Here is a 25,336-nt window from a genome sequence, read left to right as displayed (position 1 = left end):
ATAACTCTTCCAGGAGTGAATTTCTCTTTCTAGAGGTAGATTTCTCTCACTTTCTATTGTCTCGCCCCCAATCTTTGAGTTGTATGTAAGTCAGCTGTTTGTAACTTATCTGCTTGTACTTTTATCGTTGAGTCTGCTGCCTAGAGCTGATGGGAGCAGTAAATCAGCAAGGGCTTTGGTCAGTTATATAAGAAGATCGCCTTCAAAGATGAAGCCAAGGGCAGCAAAGAACCAGGCTGCCTGCACTGAGCTCCCAAAAAGCACCCCCGTCCCCGGTGCCAAATCTGATGGGAAGCCTGGCTGTGTGGAGCCAAAATCTCTCTCTGCTGAGAAATGAGTCTATGTCTTTTCTCGATGGACTAAAACGCAGCTGGGCTTCATTCACTTCTTTCCACCAAGGAAGACATGTGCTCATTTCTCGGTTGACAGAAATTCAACTGGACTGCCACCAAAGTATTCCCTCAGGCAGAAAGCAGCCAGGCTTTGGAGCTGCAAGGCCATTCAATGCTAATCAAGCTGGCCAATTGCAACATTCACACTTGCCTCAAGCAGACAAGAATTCTTTGTCCCACCCTGGACATTCCACAGATACATAAACCCCACTTCCTTAGTTTCCAACAGATCTCACAACCACTGAGGATGCCTGTCATAGATGTGGATGAAATGTCAGGAGAGAATGCTTCTGGAACATGGCCATACAGCCCGGAAAACTTACCGCAATCCAATGATTCTAGCCATGAAAGACTTTGACTACACATTGGACTGCCATCACTTCTGTCCATTGAGAAAATAGTCCACTTTCTTTCTTGACAGACAGAAACACAGCTGCTAGATAAGACTCAGTTTTTCTCAGGAAGTATCTCTCTGTGTTAGGTACATTGGCCCACATGTTCCAAGAGGGATAAATTCGGGGACCTTTTGCATACTTTACTATAGAAGCACAAAATACAGTATCTCATGAAAGCCTTTTTTTAAAAAAAACAACAAAAAAACTGATTTTTAAAATATCAACTTACTTTCCCAAACTGTCATTTACAAGTAGCAATATGTAAATATGTGCAAGAATTCTCTCTCTCTCTCTCTCTCTCTCTCTCTTGGGCGGCTCCCTTGATGTATTCGTGACATCATAGACTTCTTATAAAGATCAGGTGACCTTTATGACCTCATAGAATTTCTCCATGCCTGATGTTCTCATATTGAAGCTTCTCTAACAGAAGTATTTCTGCTTGACTCCCACACCGTCAGGATGTTTGCTTTTGCGCTTCTGTTGGGGTCCGTTGGGGTCTGCCTCTGTGACGAAGCACCAGCCTGGGCAACCACTGGCTTTGATTTGCCACCAAAGGAACGGCAGCAGAGGGAACCTTCCAATGAGTGCATTTTTGGTTTAGATAGATTTGGTTTAGAAATGCTTAATTGTGGTGCATTGGTACTTGTTCCAGTGATTGACCTCGCTATCATTTACATTTTACGGAAACACAAGAAAAATATTAAGGTAAGATTGATATATATGCATTATACAATGAACAGTATGTTCCACCCATTTGAGTGTCTGACATATTTTATTTTATTTGCATATTTCTAATGAAAATGTATTTGGGAGAGTAAAATAAAATGGTCATTTCGACAAACCTCTATTTCCTTTTTTTCCATAAGTTGATACAATGATCTTGTTTTGTCATTTTTCTCAGGCCAATCAGGGCAAGACCGAGACTGCACCAGCCGCTGAAGAAGTGAAACCCGAATGGATCCAGAAGCATACAGAACTGCTTGAACAGTTGGTGAAAAACACCCACAAGCTCAACAAATACATGAAGTTGTATATCCTATGCCATCAGAGGAAAACTGAAATCAGAACAAGAAGAAAGATCTATGAAAATGAGAGCAAGGATTTGATTCCAGTGTGTACCTGCGCCAGTTCTGGTCAAGAAAAAGGAAGACGGGGGGGAAAAAGGGGAAAGGGGAGGGGGAAAAAGGGGAGGGGAGGAGGGAAAAATCAAAAAGGGGTTTAGGAAAGGTAAACAGGGATGGGAAAGAGGGGAGTGGAGGGGTGGGGGTAGTATTTACTATAATTAGAGTCCCTATTCTTTCATTTGTTCAGTAATCTGTATATATAATAAAGTCAGTGTTTGTATATGTATACGGGCATGTATGTATGTATCTGTGTATGTAGCAGGCAGCTTTCTGATTGGACAGGGTGAGAATCCCATACATACCCTCCAACGTGTCACAAATAAAAGCCAGGAAACATGTGACCAAACAACATCAGAGAGTGTTCAAGATGACAAAAGTTATTAAAGGGGAAGAAAACAGAAGATATGAGATGTTGCTTTTGCCTGAGCCTACTGACTGTTGGAAAATGTGGACGTTGGAATCCAAAACACCTGGAGGGCCGAAGTTTGCCCATGCTTGCACTAGAGCATGAATCTACTTTAAATTTGGTTTCTGCCTCCTGCAGAATTTTGGGGTTTGTAGTTTGGTGAGGCTGAGCTGTTTAAAAACCCCTACCTAAAGTGGATTTAAAGTGGATCCAATCTCTAGTGTGATGAGGTCCAATACTTTGTGCTTTTCCTGCATGGCAGGGGGTTGGACTAGATACCCCATGTGGTCTCTTCCAAGTCTATGATTCTATGATTCTATGAAGTCCAAAACACCTGAAGGGAGGGCCGAAATTTGACCATGCCTGTGAGTCTATAGTCATAGAATTACAGAATCCTAGAGTTGGAAGAAACCTGATGGGCCATCCAGTCCAACCTCCAGCCAAGAAGCAGGAAAAACATTCAAAGCACCCTTGACAGATGGCCATCCAGCCTCTGCTTAAAAGAAGGAGCCTCCACCATACTCCGAGGCAGAGAGTTCCACTGCTGAACAGCTCTCACAGTAAGGAAGTTCTTCCTAATGTTCAGGTGGAATCTCCTTTCCTTTAGTTTGAAGCCGTTGTTCCACGTCCTAGTCTCCAGGGCAGCAGAAAACAAACTCGCTCCCTCCTCCCTATGACTTCCCCTCACATATTTATCCATGGCCCTCTTCTGCAGGCTAAACTTGCCCAGCAATTCAAGCCGCTCCTCATAGGACTTGTTCTCCAGACCCTTGATCATTATAATCGCCCTCCCATGGGCACATTCCAGCTTGTCAACATCTCCCTTCAATTGTGGTGCCCAGAAATGGACACAGTATGATTCCAGGTGTGGTCTAACCAAGGTGGAATAGAGGGGTAGCATGGCATCCAGACACTAGACTCCTATTGATACAGGCCAAAATCCCATTGGCTTTTTTAGCTGCCGCATCACATTGGGGGGGGGGGGGGGGGGGGCTGGTGGCACAGTGTGTTAAAGCGCTGAGCTGCTGAACTTGCAGACTGAAAGGTCCCAGGTTCAAATCCTGGGAGGGGAATGAGCGCCCACTGTTAGCCCCAGCTCCTGCCAACCTAGCAGTTCGAAAACATACAAATGTGAGTAGATCAATAGGTACTGTTCCGGCAGGAAGATAATGGCGCTCCATGCAGTCATGCCAGCCACATGACCTTGGAGGTGTCTACGGATAACGCCGTCTCTTTGGCTTAGAAATGGAGATGAGCACCAAACCCCAGACTTGGTCATGACTGGACTTAATGTCAGGGGAAACCTTTACCTTTACTCACATTGTGGGCTCATGTTTAACTTGTTGTCCACAAGTGGTTCTCAACCTATGGGGTCCCCAGGTGTTTTGGCCTACAACTCCCAGAAATCCCAGCAGTTAGGATTACTGAGAGTTGAAGGCCAAAACATCTGGGGATCCACAGGTTGAGAACCACTGCTGTAGTGTAATCGTCCTCTGGAGTGTCCCTTTGGTCTCTAGCGAGGTTTCAAACAAACCTGCACCGCCTCCCGCCGCCACGGGGGGCGCTAGAGAACAACCACGCGCGGCGCAGGCAACTATTGGCGCAAGAGAAGCCTCGTGGGGTGGGGAGTGTGTGTGTTTGAGTGAGTGTGTGATGTGCGTGTGTGTATCGTGAGTAAGCCCGCCCCCTCTGTGCCCACGTGACCCCTTCCTTCCCAGAATGTGGGGCTGCTTGCCCCAGAGCCGAGCCCTGCAGGCGGAGCGGCGGGAGCGGCGCCCTTGGCCGCGTGGGCGGGGATGCCGCTCGCCCATTCGCCTCCTCCTCCTCCTCCTCTTCCTTCGTGGCCACTCCTCCTCCTCCTCCTCCTCGCCACTCGCCGCCTGCCGTGAATGGGCTTCCTTCCCCACTCGCCTTTCCATCCCGGAGCAGGACGGGCGGCGCTTCTTCCATGGGGTGAGCGGCTCTCCGGCTTTCCTCCCAACTTTTCTCCGCCTTTGTGTTTCCTCGGGAGTCTGCTCTTCCCCGGCGCTTCTCTTCCCCACTTTCGCCTCCTTCCCTCCCCCTCTTGCGCCCTCCTTTTGTGGCACTGGGACCCCCGTCGGAGGCGATGAATGGCAGCTTTGTCTCGGGGAGGGAAGGAAGGACGGACGGACGGACAGGCAGGGAAGAAAGACTGCTTGCGGCTCAGAGCCGCCTTGCTCTCAGCCTTCCTTGGCTTCCTCCAGCTGTTAAGGGGAATGATGGGACTCACAATCATTACCTTGGGTTGCTGTGAGTTTTCCGGGCTCTATGGCCATCTTTCAGAAGCATTCTCTCCTGACGTTGCGCCCACATCTATGGCAGGCATCCTCACAACCTCTAGGGTGCTTGCCATAGATGTGAGTGAAACGTCAGGAGAGAATGCTTCTATAACATAGCCATGCACCCCGGAAAAAGCACAGAAACCCAAGGCTGTGAGGTCTGTTTGAAAACTATACAAGTGGGGTTTATATATCTGTGGAAGGTCCTGGGTGGGAGAAAGAACTTTTGTCCGCTTGAGGCAAGTGTGAATGGTGCAAATGGCCAGCTTGATTTTTTTTTTCCGTGTCAGGAGCAACCGGAGTTGCTTCTGGAGTGAGAGAATTGGCCGCCTGCAAGGAGTTTGCCCAGGGGACGCCCGGATGTTTTTGATGTTTTACCATCCTTGTGGGAGGCTTCTCTCATGTCCCCGCATGGAGCTGGAGCTGATAGAGGGAGCTCATCCGCGCTCTCCCCGGGTGGGATTCGAACCTGGCAGCCTTCAGGTCAGCAACCCAACCTTCAAGTCACGAGGCTTTTATCCCCTAGGCCACCAGAGGCTCCTCTGGGGATGCCTGCCATAGATGTGGGTGAAACGTCAGGAGAGAATGCTTCTATAACATAGCCATGCACCCCGGAAAATGCACAGCAACCCAATGCTGTGAGGTCTGTTGGAAAACTATACAAGTGGGGTTTATATATCTATGGAAGGTCCAGGGTGGAAGAAAGAACTTTTGTCTGCTTGAGGCAATTGTGAATGGTGCAAATGGCCAGCTTGATTAATAGCCTTGCAGATTCATAGCCTGGCTGCTTCTTGCCCAAGGGAATCTATTGTTGGGAGGTGTTACCTGGGCCTGATTGTTTCTTGTCTGGAATTCCCCAGTTTTCTTTATTTACTGTCCTGATTTTAGAGTTTTTTTTAATACTGGTAACCATATATTGTTCATTTTCATGATTTTCTGCTTTCTGTTGAAATTGTCCACATGCTTGTGGATTTCCATGGCTCCTCTGTGTAGTCTGACATGGTGGTTGTGAGAGTGGTCCAACATTTCTGTGTTCTCCTATAATATGCTGTTTCCAGGTTGGTTCATCAAGTGCTCTGCTATGGCTGACTTCTCTGCTGACTTTCATGTTCCTTAATTCATGTTGGAGAAATTCCAGACATGAATCAATCAGGGCCGGCTAACACCTCCCAACAAAGGATTCACCCAGGCAGTAAGAAGCCAGACCTTGAAGCTGAAAGACTATTCAGTGCTAATCAAGGTGGCCAATTGAAACATTCAGTTGCCTGTTGGAAACTAGGCAAGAGAACTGAACCACCTAAACTGGCCTCTACAGGCCAATGGAGACTTCACCATAGACATCAGAAGAGCTGCAAGATCAAGAACAAAACAGAAGAGTAAAGACAAAGATCCACCCAGAGCAGTGGTTCTCAACCTGTCCCCAGAGGTTTTGGCTTTCAACTCCCAAAAATCATAACAGCTGGTAAACTGGCCGGGATTTGTGGGAGTTGTAGGCCAAAACACTTGGAGAACCACAGGTTGAGGACACTGACACAGAGAAAAAGTGTTCTTGCCATACTTCAAGGGGAGCACTGACTGCAATGGGAAGCTGATGAAGAAACACAACCTATAAACATATACAGACCCACTAAGAAAATCCAACAACTGCTATGTTCAGCAAAGAAAAAGAGGGAGCTTCTCACCTCTGCAGCAGTCTACCGTATACCATGTAGCTGTGGACAAGTCTACATGGGGATCACCAAATGCAGCAGCATCGCCCAAACACGAATCAAGGAACACAAAAGGTGCTGCAGACCTATTCAGCCAGAGAAGTTAGCCATAGCAGAGCACAGGATTAATCAACCTGGACATAGCATATGATTTGAGAACACAAAAATGCTGGACCACTCTAACAACCACCATGTCAGACCACACAGAAAAGCCATGGAAATTCACAAGCATGTGGACAATTTCAACCGAAAGAGAGGAAACCATGAAAATGAATAAAATCTGTCTACCAGTATTAAAAAACCTCTAAAATTAAGAATTTTAGGAATTGTGAGAGTTGAAGTCCAAAACACCTGGAGGGCTGGAGTTTGCCCATGTCTGTGTTAAATGCTAAAAGAAATGCAAATCATTAGGTTTGCCCCTCCTGTCAAGAAAGACAGGTATTTTGGCTCGGAAAGATCTTAGTTACCTTCTACCAAGGTAGCACCAGAGCATCATATTTCTCTCTGGTATGTATTTAAAAGCAAAGATCTCATTGCAAGGAATCTGCTTAGCCTAAGCTGGTTTCGTTTTCACATCTCTTGAAATGATTTATCCTTCAATGCTTCAATTCCCAAGGTTGTGGATGAGCCTTAAAATAGTTAAACCTTAAAACCAAACAAGAGATTTTATGTCGAAGGCTTTCATGGCTGGAATCACTGGGTTGCTGTGAGTTTTCTAGACTGTATGGCCGTGGTCCAGAAGCATTCTCCTGATATTTCGCTTTCATCTATGGCAGGAACATGGCCACACAGCTCGGACAACTCTCAGCAACCCAGGTTTTACCTACGTTTGCTAATTGGTTTCCTAAATTATTTCTACTCAATTTCTCAGTATAAGTGCTGGCACTTTACTGTTTTTCCTCCTCTCTCCTCCTTCCTCATGTGTCAAGCCTTAATTTTGGAAGCAGTAAAGGAAGTCATATCACTTAACTGACAAAATGCTTCAGATGAGCCTTTTTGAATAAAGAGTGGAGTATCAAAGTTATAAATAAATAAGTACATAAACAAGAATTGCCGGCTTCAGTCAGGCGTTTTACTGACCAAAGCAAAGGATGTAGTTTTTTTATGCACGGGAAAGTATCCTTTAACTTATTCAGTGCTGTAAGTTGGATTATGCTGGTTGAGTATAGGAAATACTTTGCTGGGTGTTAGTTCTTAACAGAAGTTTTGGTCCCAGAAATAACTTGGCAAGAATAGGATCACTTCCTACACCACAAAAAGCAAGAGCAGTTCAACATGTTTCACCAAACTTTTTATCTACTACTAACTACATACAGCTGTGAAATGAATCAACCAGATCAGATGAACTTTGCATAAGTTGAAAACAATGTTTCCTCGAAACCACTTGAAAGCTTCCTCCAAAGTGCATCTAGGGATGATTCTTTGTCTTTCACCATCCACTTCTGTTAGGCTTTTTCCATTTGATGGCCAGATTTAGATATCTGCATAGCTGAGCATGCTGTGAGTACCTGGAGATATAACTCTATATGCGCTCCTTTTTCTATTTTTCTGTTCATCTATAGTCAGTTAAGAAGTTCTGGTGTCTGTTGTTTACTTTGCCAGTTGCAAACTGGCACATACAATTGTAATAGGATTGGCTAGAGTAGAATCTCATTTTTTTCCAATTCAAACTATATTGTTTAAAGCAGATATGAGGCTGCAATCCACAACCTAAAATCTATATTTTTTCAGCTCTCTTTCACATCTTAATACCAATGTTGCTAGAAGACTGAGAAGGGAAAAAACGTGGCTGGGCCAGTATAAAAAGACTTTGTAAGACTTCATTGACAGAGGTTTTGGATGCATCTACACTGTTTTGGCACTTGTTTAACTGTTGTGGTTCAATGGTATGGAATCTTGGGAGTTGTAGCTTGGCAGAAGAGAGTAAAAATCTACAATTCTCATTATTCCATAGCATTGAGCCATGGCATTTGAAGTGGTGTCAAATGACATTAATTCTACAGGGTTTTTTTTAATGTCAGAAACAACTTGAGATACTGCAAGTCGCTTCTGGTATGAGAGAATTGGCCATCTTCAAAGACATTGCCTAGGGGACGCCTGGTTGTTTGATGTTTTTACAATCCTTGTGGGAGGCTTCTCTCATATCCCCACATGAGGAGCTGGAGCTGACAGAGGGAGCTCATCAGCGCTCTCCCGGGATTCGAACTGACCTTCAGGTCAGCAACCCAATTGTGCTTACGTTAATAAAGCAGTGTGATTTATTGTTTAGAGCGCTGTACCAAGATTTGGGAGATCTGTAGTCAGATTGCCTTGTCTTTGTCACATTCACACCTCACATCCTTAAAGTGTTCAGTTAAACATGAGATGTGAAAACAGACCAAGGAAGTCATTGTATGTGGAACCCAATTGCATGTTGAATACATAATCTCATGCAGTATGGAGGAGTATTTTTTGCCTGTTGGTTCTTCAAGTTGGTGAAAGTACAGATAAGTTTCTGCAGACACGGCTAAAGGGTGCAAAAGAGTAAATGTGCTTGAATGGATGGCTTTCAACCATCCTTTCACCTTGCACTTTGGTGCTAAGCCAAATGTCTCTTTTTATGTTTGGCAAGTGTACCAGTGACAGGCTAAAAGAGGGTCTGTTTGGAAGAACTTTATTAAGAAAATGAAGTTTCTTATGACAGCTGTTCATCTTGGAGCACACACACAGGCAGAATACCAGGCAACAGTACGTGGTTGCAGCTTTGGGCACTCTTTTATGGAAAGATAGTCAGCTTCTCACATTCACTAGGGTTAGGGATGCAGAACCCTGCAAAAGTGGGAAAACTGAAAACAAGCCATTGCGTTTTTTTCACTTGAGACAACACCTGTCTAGGAATCTAGGTTCTAGTGCACCTATTAAGAGTGAAGCAACTGCACCTATCTTGTCCATGTCCTTGAATTGATCCTCTACAGCAGTGGTTCTCAACCTGGGATTTCCAGATGTTTTTGGCCTAGAACTCCCAGTCAGTTTACCAGCTGTTAGGATTTCTGGGAGTTGAAGGCCCAAAACATCTGGGGACCCCAAGTTGAGAACCACTGCCCTACAGGTACATCAGACACCTAGCATCCAGCTAGAAACAAATACATGTCACCCTTAGTTGTTTGGATGTCCCTTTCAGACATTACAGAGATTTCAGGCTCTCCACCAAAACATACTGAAAGGTCCCTGATGCCACCTGGCATAGCTTTTCCTTGTTCTGTGTGGCCAGATATGAAATAGTGACATCAGCATTGAGATCTGCTGGAATCCTCCGGTGATCTCAGTACTGATATCATCATTTTGAATTTGGCTATGAGTCACATGCTTCTCCTATCCTGCCTGCTCCATATGGATCTGTATGGCAGTTTTGGGACCTTGTCAATAGATTGAGGATGATTATATGGCTCAGTCTGGTGTAGATCAACTTGCAGATTCTTACAGTATACTAAGGGGATGTTGAATTGCTGCTGGTATGTTTTACAAGTTACTAGATAACTATAAAAAGCCATGTTCGGCCTTGACATACTATTAAAGGCATGCATTTGCTGATTAACCATGTCATAGAATTAAAATATGCATTTGATAGCTTCAGGAGAGCAAAGGTCCACCTGATACCCTCCAGGCATGTTGAGCAATGATTATCCTCATCTCTCAACAGCTTGATCAGGGTGCAGTTCACTGGACATAGAAGCAGTTGGCCCTTGAAGCATTGCTGTCCAACAGTTTTTGACATAGCTGTCTGAAAACAATTTGAACAGAAACTTGGGATTAATGCCCATTATAGTGGATTAAAATCACTTAATCTATTCTTGGAGATGCACAATTTGCTCTCTTGGCACATCTTCCATCAGACACAGTATGACCTAGTGGTGCAGATGAAAGATGTGGTTCATTAGGATGGTTAATTGGCTCTATAAAAATATTGCGGAGGGTGTGGTGTTTGTGTGGTACAAATACCTTTAATATTTGCATCTTAAAACATAAATATGCATTTCTGGCATGAAGTTTCAATCAAGTCTTGGAATCATACCTTTAGCAGATTGTCATCTATGGACAGCGTAGTGGCTTTTACTTTATTATTTCATCAGTATTTTGTTCATTTGGGAACAACCACAATACTAATCAGTATGTAAGTTGCTTACTTTTAGTATTTAATGCAACACTCTTTTTTGGTATTATAATACTAAATAGCTAATCTCAACTGACAGTATCCCCTTGATTTAGATTCTTGGATGTCACAGGATTAAGTCTTGTAGTTTAGAGCAGGTTGAGCAGAAAAGCACAGTTGGAGATTTGATGGAAAAAATCAGCAAAGACTTTTGACTCTCTACAGTAAAACGAAATGATAATTATACTGTTGAAATGAAGAAAGCTTAAATTAATTAGGAATAGATGTTTCCATGCAAGGTTTGTGATTTCTGCTTAGTTCTGACACTCAAAGCAAATTCCTGATCTCTTCAGTTCTTTAATTTATATATGTGAGTTTGTATATCTCTGGGGCAAATGTTGGTAAGTCTCTGGAGCCTAATAATAAAGGTATACCAAGGAAATCTGGACTCCGTTTGCCCCTGAACTTAGCACAGTGCGTGGGAAAGGAGAAGAGATTGATATTGCCTTAAGGTAAAAGGAAACACTCAGGAACACTGAAATATGGTTTACCATGCTATAGGATTCTTGATAATTCCCATGTTTGGGACATAGAGACTTAGCTTTTTATTTTTCACAAATTATTGTAGTATTAAGTTTACTAAGGGGCCCTTGGTGCCACAGCCTGTTAAAGTGCTGAGCTGCTGAACTTGCTGACCGAAAAGTCACAGGTTCGAATCTGGGGAGCGGAGTGAGCTCTTGCTGTTAGCCCTAGCTTCTGGCAACATAGCAGTTCAAAACATGCAAATGTGAGTAGATTAATAGGTACCACTCTGACGGTCATACCATCCACATGACCTTGGAGCTCTTCGGCTTAGAAATGGAGATAAGCACCACCCCCCAGAGTAAGACATGACTGGACTTAATGTCAGGGGGAAACCTTTACCGTTACCTAAGTTTACTAAACTCTACTTCCTAATATGAAATAAGTGGAATCAGAAATCGGAGTGCCTATCATTTGGATTGATGTAACAGTTTGAATTGAAATGACAGAAAGTTAAATCAACTCAGAATATATAACAATCAATAAGAGAGCACAAGGATGATAATAAGTGACCAAAGGGGCTTTTCTTTTTTAGATATGACAAAATCTTAGATGAAAACGAGCAATGGCTGACCCATAATGTGAAGGTTTTGAGTGCTTTGGCTGAGCAGCAGTCCTGATAGAAGATTTGGTGCTGTTTTCATTTGACTGGAGGGGGATTGTGTGATAGATTTGACAGGGCTGGATATTCGGGTCGACAACTGAGCCGAGCAAGAGCAGGCCTGTGGCTAATTGATGGAGCGGCAGAACTTGCATTTGAAGATAAAAACTGGGTTAGTGGCTCAGAAGGAATGCTATCATTTAATGAACCAAAAAGAGAAGTAATGATAGAGAGACAGGGAAATCTTTTCAAAGGTTCTTACTCCAACCTTTTAGAGAGGGAATAATAGGCTTTTAATATCAAGAACATCTCTGCTTCTGTTGTCAAAAACTAGTACATGCCACCCACAAGGCTGCCATGTACCCTATTAAAGAAGCCTTTCAAAAAGACTCACCTCACTTAACTTACACAAATCTTGCACGTCCTCAAGTTGTTTCCAGTTTATGGCAACCCTGTCACAAGGTTTTCTTGACAATATTTTTTCAGAAGGGGTTTGTCACAGCTCGTAGTGTCGTGGTTTAAACATTGGACTAGGGCTCTGGAGACAAGGGTTCAAATCCATGCTCAGCCATGGAAACCCATTGGGTGACCTTAGGCATGCCACTTTCTCTTAACCGTAGAGGAAGGCAAAGGCAAATTCCTTTTGAACTCATCATGCCAAGAAAACCCACTGATAAGGTTGCTGTAACCTGGAAAATGATTTGAAGGCACACAACATTGTTTGTGTAAGCTAACTGAGGTGAGTCTCTTTGAAAGGCTTTTATAATGTCGGTAAATGGAAGCGTTTGAGCTGGTATGTTCTAATTTTTATAAGAGAAGCAAAAATGTTCTAGATAGAGTACATATTAGCTAAAATAAGAACTTCGAGTGTGCTTCAAAAACATGAACTTTAAATATGCCTGTTTATATGTGCTCAAAAAAAGGGGGTGGCATGCTGAGTTTCAGGCAACACATTCAATGATGCCATCATATCTGGTTATGACCTTTAAAATCACAACCAGCACTTTAAAGGTCACAACAAGATATGATGGCATTATTGAATGTGTTTCCTGAAACAACAACAACAACATACTATGACAGAAGAATAGCTGGAAAGTAGTTGTTGAGACTATGAACTTTTTGCTTCTCTTCTCTTTGGGTATCCCTGTCTCTTCATTGTTCTTACTATTACTTGAGTTTTAAGCTTCTTCATATTGTCTCCTTCTCATTTCCTTTTTCGTTTGTGCTGTGTCTTAGATTGTAAATCTGAGGACAGGAGCCTTATTGGGAATGAAGAATGTTGAAGAGCAGAGTAAAAACATTTGAATAATACAGCTGCATGTGGTTCTAGATTTACATTTTTATACACCATGACTTGAGTTGCAAATCTGTTACTTCAGTCCTTCCTAATAGTTAGTGTGCAGTAGTGATTAAGTGAACTTATTCTAGTGGTTCTCAACCTTTGGGCCTCCAGGTGTTTTGGATTTCAACTCTCACAGTTCCTAACAGCTGGTAAGCTGGCTGGGATTTGTGAGAGTTCAGGTCCAAAACACCTGGAGGCCCAAAGGTTGGGAACCACTGACAATCATTCAAATGTCACATCAGCTGGTAGGTAACTTTCATGAGTAAGAAACATATTTTTGTCTGGATTCTGTTCAAGTACATCTCACATAATTCTTAATAATTGGCTGTGTTGTGTGTGTTGTAGCTAAGAGCAATGGGAGTTAGAATCGAAAAGTATCCGGGTGACCACAGGGTTCCCCATCCTTGCCTTATTTATTTATTTACATCATTTCTATCCCGCCTTTCTCACCCAAAGGGACTCAGGGCGGCTTACAGACCTGGCAAAAATTCAGTGCCAATAAAACGACAGTACAATCCAATAAAACATAAAGCAGTTAAAAAACAATTTACATTAGGCATTAAAATACATGCGACAGTATACAAAACTTAAAACATGAGATGCATAAATCCATTGCCTTAGATACAGCACTGTCCCTGATTTGAAAACCTCATCTTATGAAAATAATTGCTTAGTTAATTCATGGATTTTTTTTCTTTAAAAATAAATACAGAAATACTAGGTACAATTTTATGTGAAATGAAATAGGGAAAAGGAATGCTGGCAGTAGATAAAGGAAGAAAGCCTTCTGTGGAAAATTTGAACAAGGTTTAGGAACTGCTACCCTAGTGAGCCATTTTTTTTGTCTTGGTATTTTGTGGTTGGCCACATTTTACCCTTGGCTTGGCACTGGGGAGTTGAACTGCATTTACAGAAGCTATTTAGAGCTAAGAGGAGGACTTCCCTCTCCAAGACTGCACAGCTAGCATGATATATGACTTGTGAAGGGGTCTGGAGTTTTTAAAATTCAGGTCTTATTCAAGAAGGATGGAGCCCTTCTTCCTGCAAGTGAATGTTTCTAATGAAGGGGTGTTCATAATATTTTTCATTGCCTTTGATAATTTGAAAATGTGACTTTGTTCTGGGACAAACATTATATTTTGACAGGAAGGCACTTAAAAAATTCTGAAGCAAGCAGCCAAACTCTTTGTTTGAATCTGAGCCAAGAGCATCAGTTGGACTTGCGTGCACATCCCGTTTCCTCTTTCCTTCACCTCTGAAGTTGGAAAATTGAATGCACTGTACTAAATTAAATTGTGATGATAATGTCTACAGAAGTGCCGACTGATGAATTGCTTAGGATATCCCCATGTTTCCTTGTTCTTCAACTGTTGGGATTATTTCATTTTCTTTGGCAAATGTGCATTTGCCCTCATTCTGTGGAGCTTAGTACATGGATCCCTTCTCTGTTAATAATGCCAGAATTGAATTTTTTAAGAGCGTAATACTCTAATGCATACAAAGGGACCCATCTCTTATTGTTTTATATGGGTTTTCAGCATCTTTGGTAGCTGAAGGATAATAGGAATTAGTGTCTCATAATCCCCATCTTAATGCCCTGCAGTGGTGAGATAAGAGAAAATGTACAGATTACGTATGTGGCAGATGTGTATATGTACGGTATTACTCTTGTGCCAGCAGGACTGGTTCCCATAATTTCACTTACTCACATCTGACAAATATGTATTCTGTAGAAATATTCTAAGTCCTTCAGGTGATCATATAGAATTCTTCTGCTCGACATTAACATAGAATGGCTTTGGATGACCAACACATTCCTAGAGATGATACCTGTCTAGTGGTGTTGTGTGTTTTCCGGGCTGTATGGCCATGTTCCAGAAATATTCTCTCCTGACGTTTCGCCCACATCAATGGCAGGCATTCTCAGGGGTTGTGAGGTATTATACCTCACAACCTCTGAGGATGCCTGTCATTGATGTGGGCGAAACATTAGGAGAGAATGCTTCTGGAACATGCCCATACAGCCCAGAAAACACACAACAACCTTGTGATTCCGGCCATGAAAGCCTTCGACAACATATCTGTTTAGTAATTTTGTAGGTCCTCCCTGTGAACCTATGACAACTTTCAGTGGAAGTTGTTCATTTCAATAGGATTTGCTATTATTCATAGTTTTCTATTTCCTGTTCAGGAGTGCATTCCCTGCAGATAAGGAGGTAATAGGTAAAGGTTTTCCCCTGACATTAAGTCTAGTCGTGTCCGACTGTGGAGGTTGGTGCTCATCTCCATTTCTAAGCTGAAGAGCCGGCATTGTCCGTAGACACCTCCAAAGTCATGTGGCTGGCATGACTGCATGGAGTGCTGTTACCTTCCCACCGGAGTGGTACCTAATGATCTACTCACATTTGCATGTTTTTGAACTGTTAGGTTGGCAGAAGCTGGGGCTAACAGCAGGACCTCACCTTGCTGCCCGGATTTGAACTACCGACCTTTCGGTCAGCAAGTTCAACAGCTGATTGGTTAAATCTGCTGTGCCACTGGGGGCTCCATGGAGGTAGTAGTTCCAGTATATATCCCCATATGTACATGTGCACATTCTGATCGGTTTATGGATTTGGTGTTCTCTTTGGTTTCCAAGCAAATGCTCACTCTTGTGATAGGCAGGCTATGTGTGTTCAGATGGGCTTTTGTAATGTGTGCTCTGCAGAGAACAAAATTCAAAACATTTTAGACCCCCAAGGGGCTGACTTAAAGTTTCGCTACTTAGTATTCAGGGTCTTGGTTTTGCCCTCTGTACACATATCCCCACCTGCATGAGCTTACTTGTTCCTTTGGGAAATGAATGGAAGATACTAATTTATGTGGGAAAATGTAAACGTTATCTTCGGGGATTCCATTGCAGCACAGGCTGAAGTTGATTCTGGTGGTTTCTGCTATTTAAGCAGCAAGAGAGCTCTGTCCATGCAGTCCCACCCTGGTTTTTATTTGTGTAAAACCAGAATGGTAATCCAGAGTTCCTTGGATGTTCCAGATTATATCTCATAACCCCTGGCTATGGATTGTGGTGGTTGTGGGTGGTTGGAGTTGAAGCTCAAAACATCTGGAAAGTACTAGGTGGCCTATCTCTATACATTGTGAAATAATGGAAGTGTCGTCTGAAGGCCATCTGTATGGAGTGATGTGTGGCTGTGGGTTGGACTGGATGGTTGTGGTGCTTGAACCCACCCTCTCTTTTCCTCCTTAATCTCACTGTGTTTATCACTAGGTCCAAATTGGAGCCTGCATGTGTAGGTTAACTTTGTTGTGCTACAACTCCCAGTATTCCCTAGCCAATGTGTCTGTTGGCCATATCTGCTGGAGGATTCTGAGATGGATAGTTGTAAAAATAACTTCTCCTTCCAGATTTGAGTCTGCTTGAAGGTGTCAGGGATTGATTCTGGAATGTTCTGTGTGCAAAACATATTCTCTTATGCTTCACAACCTTTTTCTGGGACCTATATCTGGTTTCAGATGGATAGTCTTCTCAAGGCTGCCATTTCAGATCCTTTATAATGGAAAGCAAACAGATTGAACCAAGGGCTTTCTTCATGCAAGGCATGTGATCCACCACTGAAAAACCAAGGTCTACCAGAGGGAGGCCATAATACAGCATTCCTCCTCTGTTGTCTAGTAATTTCTGTGATTTTATTTACGAAGTAGATGGAACCTTTTATGGGAGATAAAGCCCTTCTAAGTATTAATAGTCCAGCATAACCCCAACACAGGAAAAAACAATCTCATCAGGGATCTTTCCACGTCTCCTGGTGTAATCAGTTTTCTCATGACTCATACGTGCTGAGAAACCTGTGTTATGTGCTGACAGTTCTGACAAGACAGTGACTCACATGAGCTACTCTGAAATGTGTAACCGGGCAATCATGGAAGGAAGCAGCTCCTTTAAAAACTTGAGTGATGGGATGGGATGCTCTTAGCAGAGCAAGGCTTTTTCATAGTGATTTGATGTTTAGCTGAGAGGAGAAGAGGGGAAGCAGGCGCAACATGATGAGATTGGAAACTAGGAAAGTGGGGTTTATATATCTGTCGAAGGTCCAGGGTTGGAAAAAGAACTCTTGTCTGCTTGAAGCTAGTGTGAATGTTGTAATTGATCGCCTTGATTAGCATTGAATAGCTTTGCAGCTTCAAAGCTTGGCTGCTTCTTGTCTGGGGGAATCCTTTGTTGGGAGGTGATTAGGTCCTGATGGTTTCTTGTTTGGAATTCCCTCATTTTGAGTATTGTTCTTTATTTACTGTCCTGATTTTAGAGTTTTTTTATATACTGGTAGCCAGAGTTTGTTCATTTTCATGGTTTCCTCCTTTCTGTTGAAATTGTCCACATGCTTGTGGATTTCAATGGCTCCTCTGTGTAGTCTGACATGGTAGTTGTTAGAATGGTCCAGCATTTCTGTGTTCTCAAATAATCTGAGTATGCCTGCCACAGATGCAGGTGCAACGTCAGGAAAGAATGCTTCTGGACCATGGCCATACAGCTAGGAAAACTCACAATAACCTAGTGATTCCGGCCATGAAATCCTTTGACACCACAAACAGACAGTCCTCTGTAGAGGGGAGGCAGCAAAAACATAACAGAATTGCTCCTATCCACTCTTGTGTTCATTTGTAGGAGTTCTCAGGCCTACCAGTTCAGCTCATGGACTGGATTTCTCATGTGATCCCTCTTTTCCTGGCTGATTCAAACCCACAGTACTCCAAGTGTTTTGGACTTCACCTCCCAGAATTCCTGACTGTTGGCGAAGATGGCTGAGGTTGGAGTCCAAAATATCTGGGAGACCGAAGTTTGGGAACCACTGCTTTAAGGGGATATGATAACCAACAGATTAAGAGTCTCATGAAACAAATGCATAAAGAGAAGGAGGTGGGAAAAAAGGACAAGCCACCCTGAAAGGAAATTAGATGCAGGCTAGGTTTACCCAGATGGAAACTCAAGAAGGCTTCTACGCTGTTAATCGTTTTGTCGAAGTGTGACAAGCAACGCCTATTGAAATTCCCTGGTCTTCACAACCATTCAGGACACACAAGTTCTCCAGTTTTCACCCTGGCAATGCTAATACAAGATAAGCTCAATTACTGGATTTAGAATATGTATATTCTTAACTCATTTTAGCATATACCAGCTACCATTACCAGTTATTTTGCTCTTCACTTTTAATATATATCTTTTATTTGAGACATCTCCAAACTATTGAGATATACCCCTTATTTGAAGCATCTCTGAACAGCACTGAAATATACCCCTCATTGAAAATTTGGGCAGCAACTCAGTGTTAACAGTACTAGATCAATAGTCTTGCCTTTTTTTGAAGGGGTGTTTCACAGCATGTATTTTGGAAACCAAATAAGTTGCAATCGTGCTCCATCCCTCCTTTGTTGGCCTGTTTCTTGCTTGCACCCGTAAGTCGGGATGGGGAATCTGTGGCTCCTCCAAATCCTGTTGGCCTTCAATTTACGAATTATTAGTTATGCTGGCCACATTTATGGGAGTAGTTGTGAAACATCTGGAGGGTCATGAATTCTCCACCCCTGATCTAAGATACAGGAAGAATCTTAAATGCAAAGTCTGAAATACATATAGATGCATTCCGTGATGTCCACAAGCATTTAATTTCTTATCTCACCTTATACATTCATCTGCTAATCATCAAATACATAGGCATGGACTTTCACATATTCAAATGCAAGACTGTTGAGATTTCCAGTCTTTAGTCCTAAAGCAGCTGGATCTGTTGGCAAATCGTTCTTGATAAATAAATGTAAAAAGTAACGAGGGAACAAAATCACAGTTTCCATATTTTTATGGTCTCTTTCGCTCTTAGAGGTCACTTTAAAAGGAGCTTATTGGGTTTCTAGTTTCACAAGATTATCCTTGTTAGTTCTGCTCTTAAGAATTCATGAATAAGAGTTTTGCCTGCCAAGTAGCACTTGACTGGTTTTGGTGTGTTTAACAATGAAGGATTTTATTTTGTGATGCAAGAACAGGAATAACCTCTCAGCAATGGCATTTGCAAGGTTGCGCAATGCATTACATTATCCTTGTAAGATGTAGATACAGTCATCTTACTTTTCCCTGCAATTTCTGCAGTGGTGGGTGTAAACCCAAGTTACAACGTGTCAGGCCTTTACTATCCCTGCTCCCTTTAAGCTTCAGCAACTGCTGAACAACAACAGAACACATGATATAATTGGAAATGTGGAAGCAAGGTCTTTCTATGTCAACTCTGCCCCATATTTCTTCCACCAGCAACATTACAGGGTTGTATAATGTCATAAAACATCAAAAGTGCCATCCCTTGCTCTTTCTCTAAAGCACATCCTTTGTAATAGGAAGGATCCAAATCCCTAAAGATACCAGATCCTGGAAGCTAAGCAGCTCTAGGTCCTTGGATGGGAGATCACCAATATTGTATGTTGTGATGTAGGTTATATTTCATACGAAAGGAAAGAAAATCATATAAACTTCATGAGGTTACCATAAGTCAACAAGCGAGTTGAAAGTATATGCACGCACACACATGCTGACATTGCCCATCTACATTGAACAGAGCATATTCTCTTTGCCACAAGATAAATGAACAGAAATCTGACATTGGAAATTAGAATATTCTCAAAAGCAGTTAGAAAGGGCTCCAGCCTTCCTGGACATCAGCAATTCTTGGACAGCGAAAGCAAAATTAAAGGAATAATGGAAAGCGAAACTGCTGAATTGTGATATATGAACAAGTCTAATCCATTAGCAATATTTTGAAGAGAGGTAGTGGTTTCTTGGCACGCTAGATATATTAGCAAGCTACATGCTCAAATGGATTTCCCTTGTGTCTATTTTAAGCCATTATTATACTTAAAGCTATGCACCAGAGACAAAGATTTCTCCACTACACATTTATTTAGCTTCTTATTTCCACTTATATGCAAAGTCTGTGTCTCACCTCTGTCCTTTTAACTACTCTTTAGGATTACTCTTAAATGAATACTTATCACCACTCCAATGGTGTTTTGCAGTTCCATGACTTTACACAATCCCTTTCCAACCATTATGTTGTCAAAGGCTTTCATGGCCGGGATCACAGGGTTGTTGTATGTTTGCCGGGCTGTATGGCCATGTTCCAGAAGTATTTTCTCCTGACGTTTCACCCACATCTATGGTAGGCAACCTCTGAGGACTCTTTCCAACCATTTTGTGTATATTTCTGTTGTATATATCTGTTCTCAAAGACTTTATGCAACTGATGAATCAGATCGAGTCAATGGAAACCTATGCTAGAAATTTCTTCTCACTTAGGGTGCATCTGCACTGTAGCATTAATGCAGTTTTTGACATTACTTTAACTGCCATAGCTCAATGCTATGGAATCCTGGGAGTTGTAGTTTCATGAGGCACCAGATCAATTTGGAAGAGAAGACTTTTTTGTGTGTGTGTCAGGAGCGACTTGAGAAACTGCAAGTCGCTCCTTGTGTGAGAGAATTGGCTGTCTGCAAGGACGTTGCTCAGGGGACGCCCGTTTGTTTTGGTGTTTTTATCATCCTTGTGGGAGGCTTCTCTCATGTCCCCGCATGGAGCTGGAGCTGATAGAGGGAGCTCATCCACGCTCTCCCCGGGTGGGATTCGAACCTGGCAGCCTTCAGGTCAGCAACCCAACCTTCAAGTCACAAGGCTTTAATCCACTACGCCATCAGGGGCTCCTAATTAAGAGAAGACTAAAGACCTTATAAAACTACAGCTCACAGAATTACATAGCATTGAGCTATGGCAGTTAAAGTGGTGTCAAACTTCATTAATTCTTCAGTCTGGAAGCTCCCATGATCTCAAATATTGTGTGATACTAATCAGTGGTTAGAAGGATTTTGCTAGGTGTGAGAGAATGGTTTTTGCTTGTGGCAGTGCTCATGCTGGCATCTTGGTTGGTGAGACAGTAAGAAGCATATATGATCTTGCTGGCAGTTCAGGCCTTTCTGGAGACCCAAGCTGTGGAATGAGTGTTGTGGTTCAGTGCTTTGGAATCATAGGAGTTGTAGTTTTACAAGGTCATTTGCCTTCTCTTCCAAATAGATTTGGTGCCTCATCAAACTACAACTTCTATATTCCATAGCATTAAGCCATGGTAAAGTAGTATGAAACTACATTAATAATACAGTGTCGATGAGCCTGCAGTCACTTTGATATGGATTATAAAAGCGATAGATAGTTTGCTAGTTGGGAAGCGATGGATGCTTTGGTAGTTGCAAAATCAAATATCTTTCCCTCGTGGCAAATGATATTGAAAAGTATAGTCATGCAAAATAAATGTGTGTTTCCACTATGTCTTGTTTATGTTTTTTATATAGACTTGATACTCATATAATAGACTATGGCTGTGTGTCATATACACACATATATGACACAAACTAATGAAGTAAGTGAGATAATATGTTTATACAGTTGTTACCTTGCAATACTTAAGTAAAGCTTGCCAGCACTATTTTAAAAATGTACGCTCAGAGGTAAATCTGCTTCCTTTGTTAGTATGTAGAAATGTGGCCATATGGACTTACTTATTATAAAACAAACTTCTACAGCTTGGTGCTGTTTCCTGTAATTCCTAGCGATTTACTGTGGTTATAGTTAACAAATATGTAGGGTGATAGGTTGCTAGAAATAAATTCCAGAAATCATCTATAAACTAATATGTGAGATTTCAGGAATATTTCTATTTTAGAAATATTTGTGAACTCTCGCTCAAAATTTCAGTCTCCAGTTGGCCTGTTGAACTTAAGGTGAATATGGCTGGACACTTACATATTTTATCTTTTTTTATAGGTGTTGAAAAAATTCAAGGTTTGGAAGTTTGAATGGAAAAAGCATGAAGAGCTTGAAAGCAAAGTTCAGGAAAAGTGATGTAAGTATTCAGTGCCTGAGTGTATGTTAGTCCTGATAGCAGAAACATTCCTTCATTCCCAGCTTGATAAAGCAGCCAGTTAATAAACTACAAAGGCGGAAATGGAAACAACTTGTAAAATGTGGGTAGAGAGAACAGTTGGGACTTGGGACTGATTCTGTTCTAGAAATCCTGTATGAGCTTCTATGTGCTTTTGCACAATGTCAGTTAGCAAAAGATTGCAAAAGAGTGTAAATCTTGTATTCCACCCCCAAGAATTCCTGTTAAGATAATAATCAGTGTTTGTATATTTTGCATTTCACTTCGCCCACATTCTGCCTCTCTCCCAGGATGCATATAAATCTGCCAACAGAAGCAGTCGCTGCCTCTGATGAAGTGGTCTGCAGCCCATGAAAGCTTATTCCAGATAAAACCTAATACGTTCAGACAGAGCTTTCCAAACATTTCATGTTGGTGACACACTTTTTAGACATGCATTATTTTGTGACACAGTCATTCAGTTTTCTAGCAAACCAGAGGTTAAAACAATCTCTTATAAGAGATATGGACACATACATGGATTGTAATAACAAAATTTATGGGGACATAGCATATCTCATGAAAGTCTTATTTATATTTTAAAGAATATTTGATTTGTTGCTTGTTTCACATGAACTCAGAGGTTTCTTGTTACATTTGCACAACAGACCTACACACTGCAGCAGACACACTAAAGTGTAGCAACAAACAGTTTGGAAAGGTCTGCATTACAACCCTTTATTAATGGGAGTTATGTTCCTGGACTTTGTGTGGACTTGCAACATTGTGGATAATAGGAAACCCTATGGAATCAAAAGGTTTTCTGTCCCAAGAAAACCATAGTGGAAGACATAGAAAATACAATTGAGAAGACATCTTTTATTGATATGGATAAATGAAACCACAGATAACATGGATGTCAAACTTGTATTGCATTCATTCAGGGGGCAATAGTGAACCATTTTGAAATTAAAGACTTCTGACCCAAGAATATCATAATGTTGTGCTAGAGGACCTAGAAAATGCCTGGAGATGACATATTTTTTTGGATGTGGATAAATAAAACCATAGATCTGGGACATGTACTGTAGTCTTTCCAATGTTAGACTTTTTTTGTAGTGCTTCTTGTGCCGTCCGCCAGACAATAAAAAAAAAACTATAAAGCTGAAACGTGCCGTCCTTTATCCGGGCGAACTGCAAATCCCTATAAGCTGTCCTAAAATATTGAACGACTGAGTCTGGAGAACTTCAAAAAAGGATGTTTATTCATACAAGGTTGTAAACCTGGCACAGATCTTAAAGTTGCAGAAAATGAAACAAATTTCCATAGGTTTTAGTTGCAGAATTATCCCTGGTTCCAGAAGGCAAAGGTGATTATAAAACCACTATACCCTAATCACGCTGTCTATATTAGAAGGAGAAACTCTTTCCTTCCCTATCTTTACAGCAAAGATTAGTTCTAGAAGCGATGGAATAACCCTGCTCCTCTAACTAGAATTCCTATTCCAGATCAGTATAATTCAATACTTATCTAATTTGGATAGGCTTAGATTGGCCTGGTTTTGAGGATGATTTGTCCCAGTTAGCCTTGCACAGCTCCAGCACGTTGGAAGACTATAGCCAGAATGAAACTCTAAAATGGAGACTAGACCCTGGTAAAAAGGGCGGTCCTAAGATGTTGTACTCTTTGACCAATCATTGCAAAGAAAACTGCAGCCAGATCTTGCAGATTCCAAGCCACTTTTCCTAGGCTTTTGCAGCCAGAGGCTCAAACAAAATGTAAAGGAGGGAAAACAAACAAACGACCAATAGGTAAGGCAAACCATCGTCCTGGGGGACGGAACACTCCCCGCTAAATTCCCAGGATGTGGGAATTTACCAATCAAAAACATACAAACACCTTTGTATACACAACAATACAACAGTATAAAACTTTAAACATCTCCAATAAGCAACACGAGGTCACTAATTGGTCTGTCCAGGACAGACATTTTGTCCTTACTATGAGTCTTTACTTGAACTTTTCTAACCTTACCGTCAGGGCAAGGAAAGGTCTTTAGTATAATGCCCATAGGCCAGGCATAGCGGGGCAAGTCTTTGTCCTTTGGCAACACAAGGTTTCCCACCTTGGCATTGTCCTTTGGGGTTTGCCAGAGTCTTCTGGTTGGAAGCTGGCTTAAGTACTCAGCTTTCCACCTTTTCCAAAAGTGGTTGGCCAAGGACTGCACCTGTTTCCACAGGGCACGGTGAGTTCCGTCCGGAACTGGCAACATGATGTCCTTCCATCCTGGCACCTTTTGTGTCAAAATAAGTGCAGGAGTCAGTGGTTGTAAGTTCTCAGGGTCACTGGTAAGGGGAACCAGCGGCCGGTTGTTGATAATTGCGGTAACTTCCGCCATAAGTGTCACCAAAACATCATGCGTCAATGACCTATGACTCAAAAGCATGGCATTAAGGATTTTGCGACTAATACCAATCATCCTCTCCCAAACACCACCCATGTGGGAGGCGTGAGGAACATTGAAAGTCCACATAATTTGTTCAGTATTCGTAAAGTTCTGAACCTTTGGGTCTCTCCCAAACCTAGACACACAATTGAGTTCTTTGGTCGCACCTACAAAATTGGTGCCACAGTCCGACCGAGTTGACTTAATTGGCCCTCTGAGGGCTATGAACCTTTTTAATGCGTTTAAAAATGATGAAGTGTCCATCCCTTCTATGACTTCTATATGGACAGCTCGTATTACTAAACAAGTAAACAAAACTGCCCACCTCTTGTTATTTACAACACCACCCCTGGTTTTCCTAGTGACAACCTCCCAAGGACCAAACACATCGATTCCCACATGGGAAAAGGGTGGGTCTGTCAAAGTCCTATCCTGAGGTAGTTCTGCCATCAACTGACTTTGACAGTTTCGCCTAAGGCGCCTGCATTTAACACATTTGAAAATACAACTGTTGACCAACCTTTTGGCATTAACTACCCACAGACCTTCATTTCTAAGGGCTGCCTCAGTTAGAGTTCTACCCTGATGATGGATCCTTTCATGGTGATGCCGAACGAGCAGCAATGCAGTGTGACTATTAGGGGGTATGATGATGGGGTTTTTTATGCACGCCTTGAGTTTAGCTTTGGCTAACCTTCCTCCAACTCTCAAAATACCCTCCTTGTCTAGAAATGGGTTTAACTCATTTAGAAGACTTTGATTAGGGATGTTGAGCCCTTGCTCTAGCCTAGCTATTTCCTGCTTGAAAGCAGATCTCTGTACTGACTTGAATATGACGCTCTTAGCCTTTATCATATCCTGGACCTGTAAAGGCTCACTATCTTTGCAAGCTAAACGATGTATAAGCCTAGCAACTGCTCTAAGAAGACTGTGCCACTCCGAAAAACATTCAAAACGGTGTGGT

The 25,336-nt window shown here is 42.1% G+C and overlaps 1 protein-coding gene across 2 annotated transcripts in view; it reads left to right on the top strand.

The window, feature by feature from the left end:
• The first annotated feature begins 4,053 nt into the window (after positions 1 to 4,053).
• Positions 4,054 to 25,336, top strand: part of rai14 (retinoic acid induced 14) — a 135,576-nt gene continuing 114,293 nt past the window's right edge. For both annotated transcript variants that reach the window (XM_062972511.1, XM_062972510.1), the window contains exons 1-2: positions 4,054 to 4,270; positions 21,829 to 21,907. In XM_062972511.1, coding sequence (XP_062828581.1) covers positions 21,872 to 21,907 — 36 coding nt within the window. In that variant the 5' untranslated portion in view covers positions 4,054 to 4,270; positions 21,829 to 21,871. The remainder of the gene's footprint in view (positions 4,271 to 21,828; positions 21,908 to 25,336) is intronic.

The sequence above is a fragment of the Anolis carolinensis genome, chromosome 2 (assembly GCF_035594765.1).
Source record: "Anolis carolinensis isolate JA03-04 chromosome 2, rAnoCar3.1.pri, whole genome shotgun sequence".
NCBI classification, from domain to species: domain Eukaryota; kingdom Metazoa; phylum Chordata; class Lepidosauria; order Squamata; family Dactyloidae; genus Anolis; species Anolis carolinensis.
The sequence above is the reverse complement of the archived record's forward strand: the minus strand, read 5'-3'. Positions and strand labels throughout refer to the sequence as shown.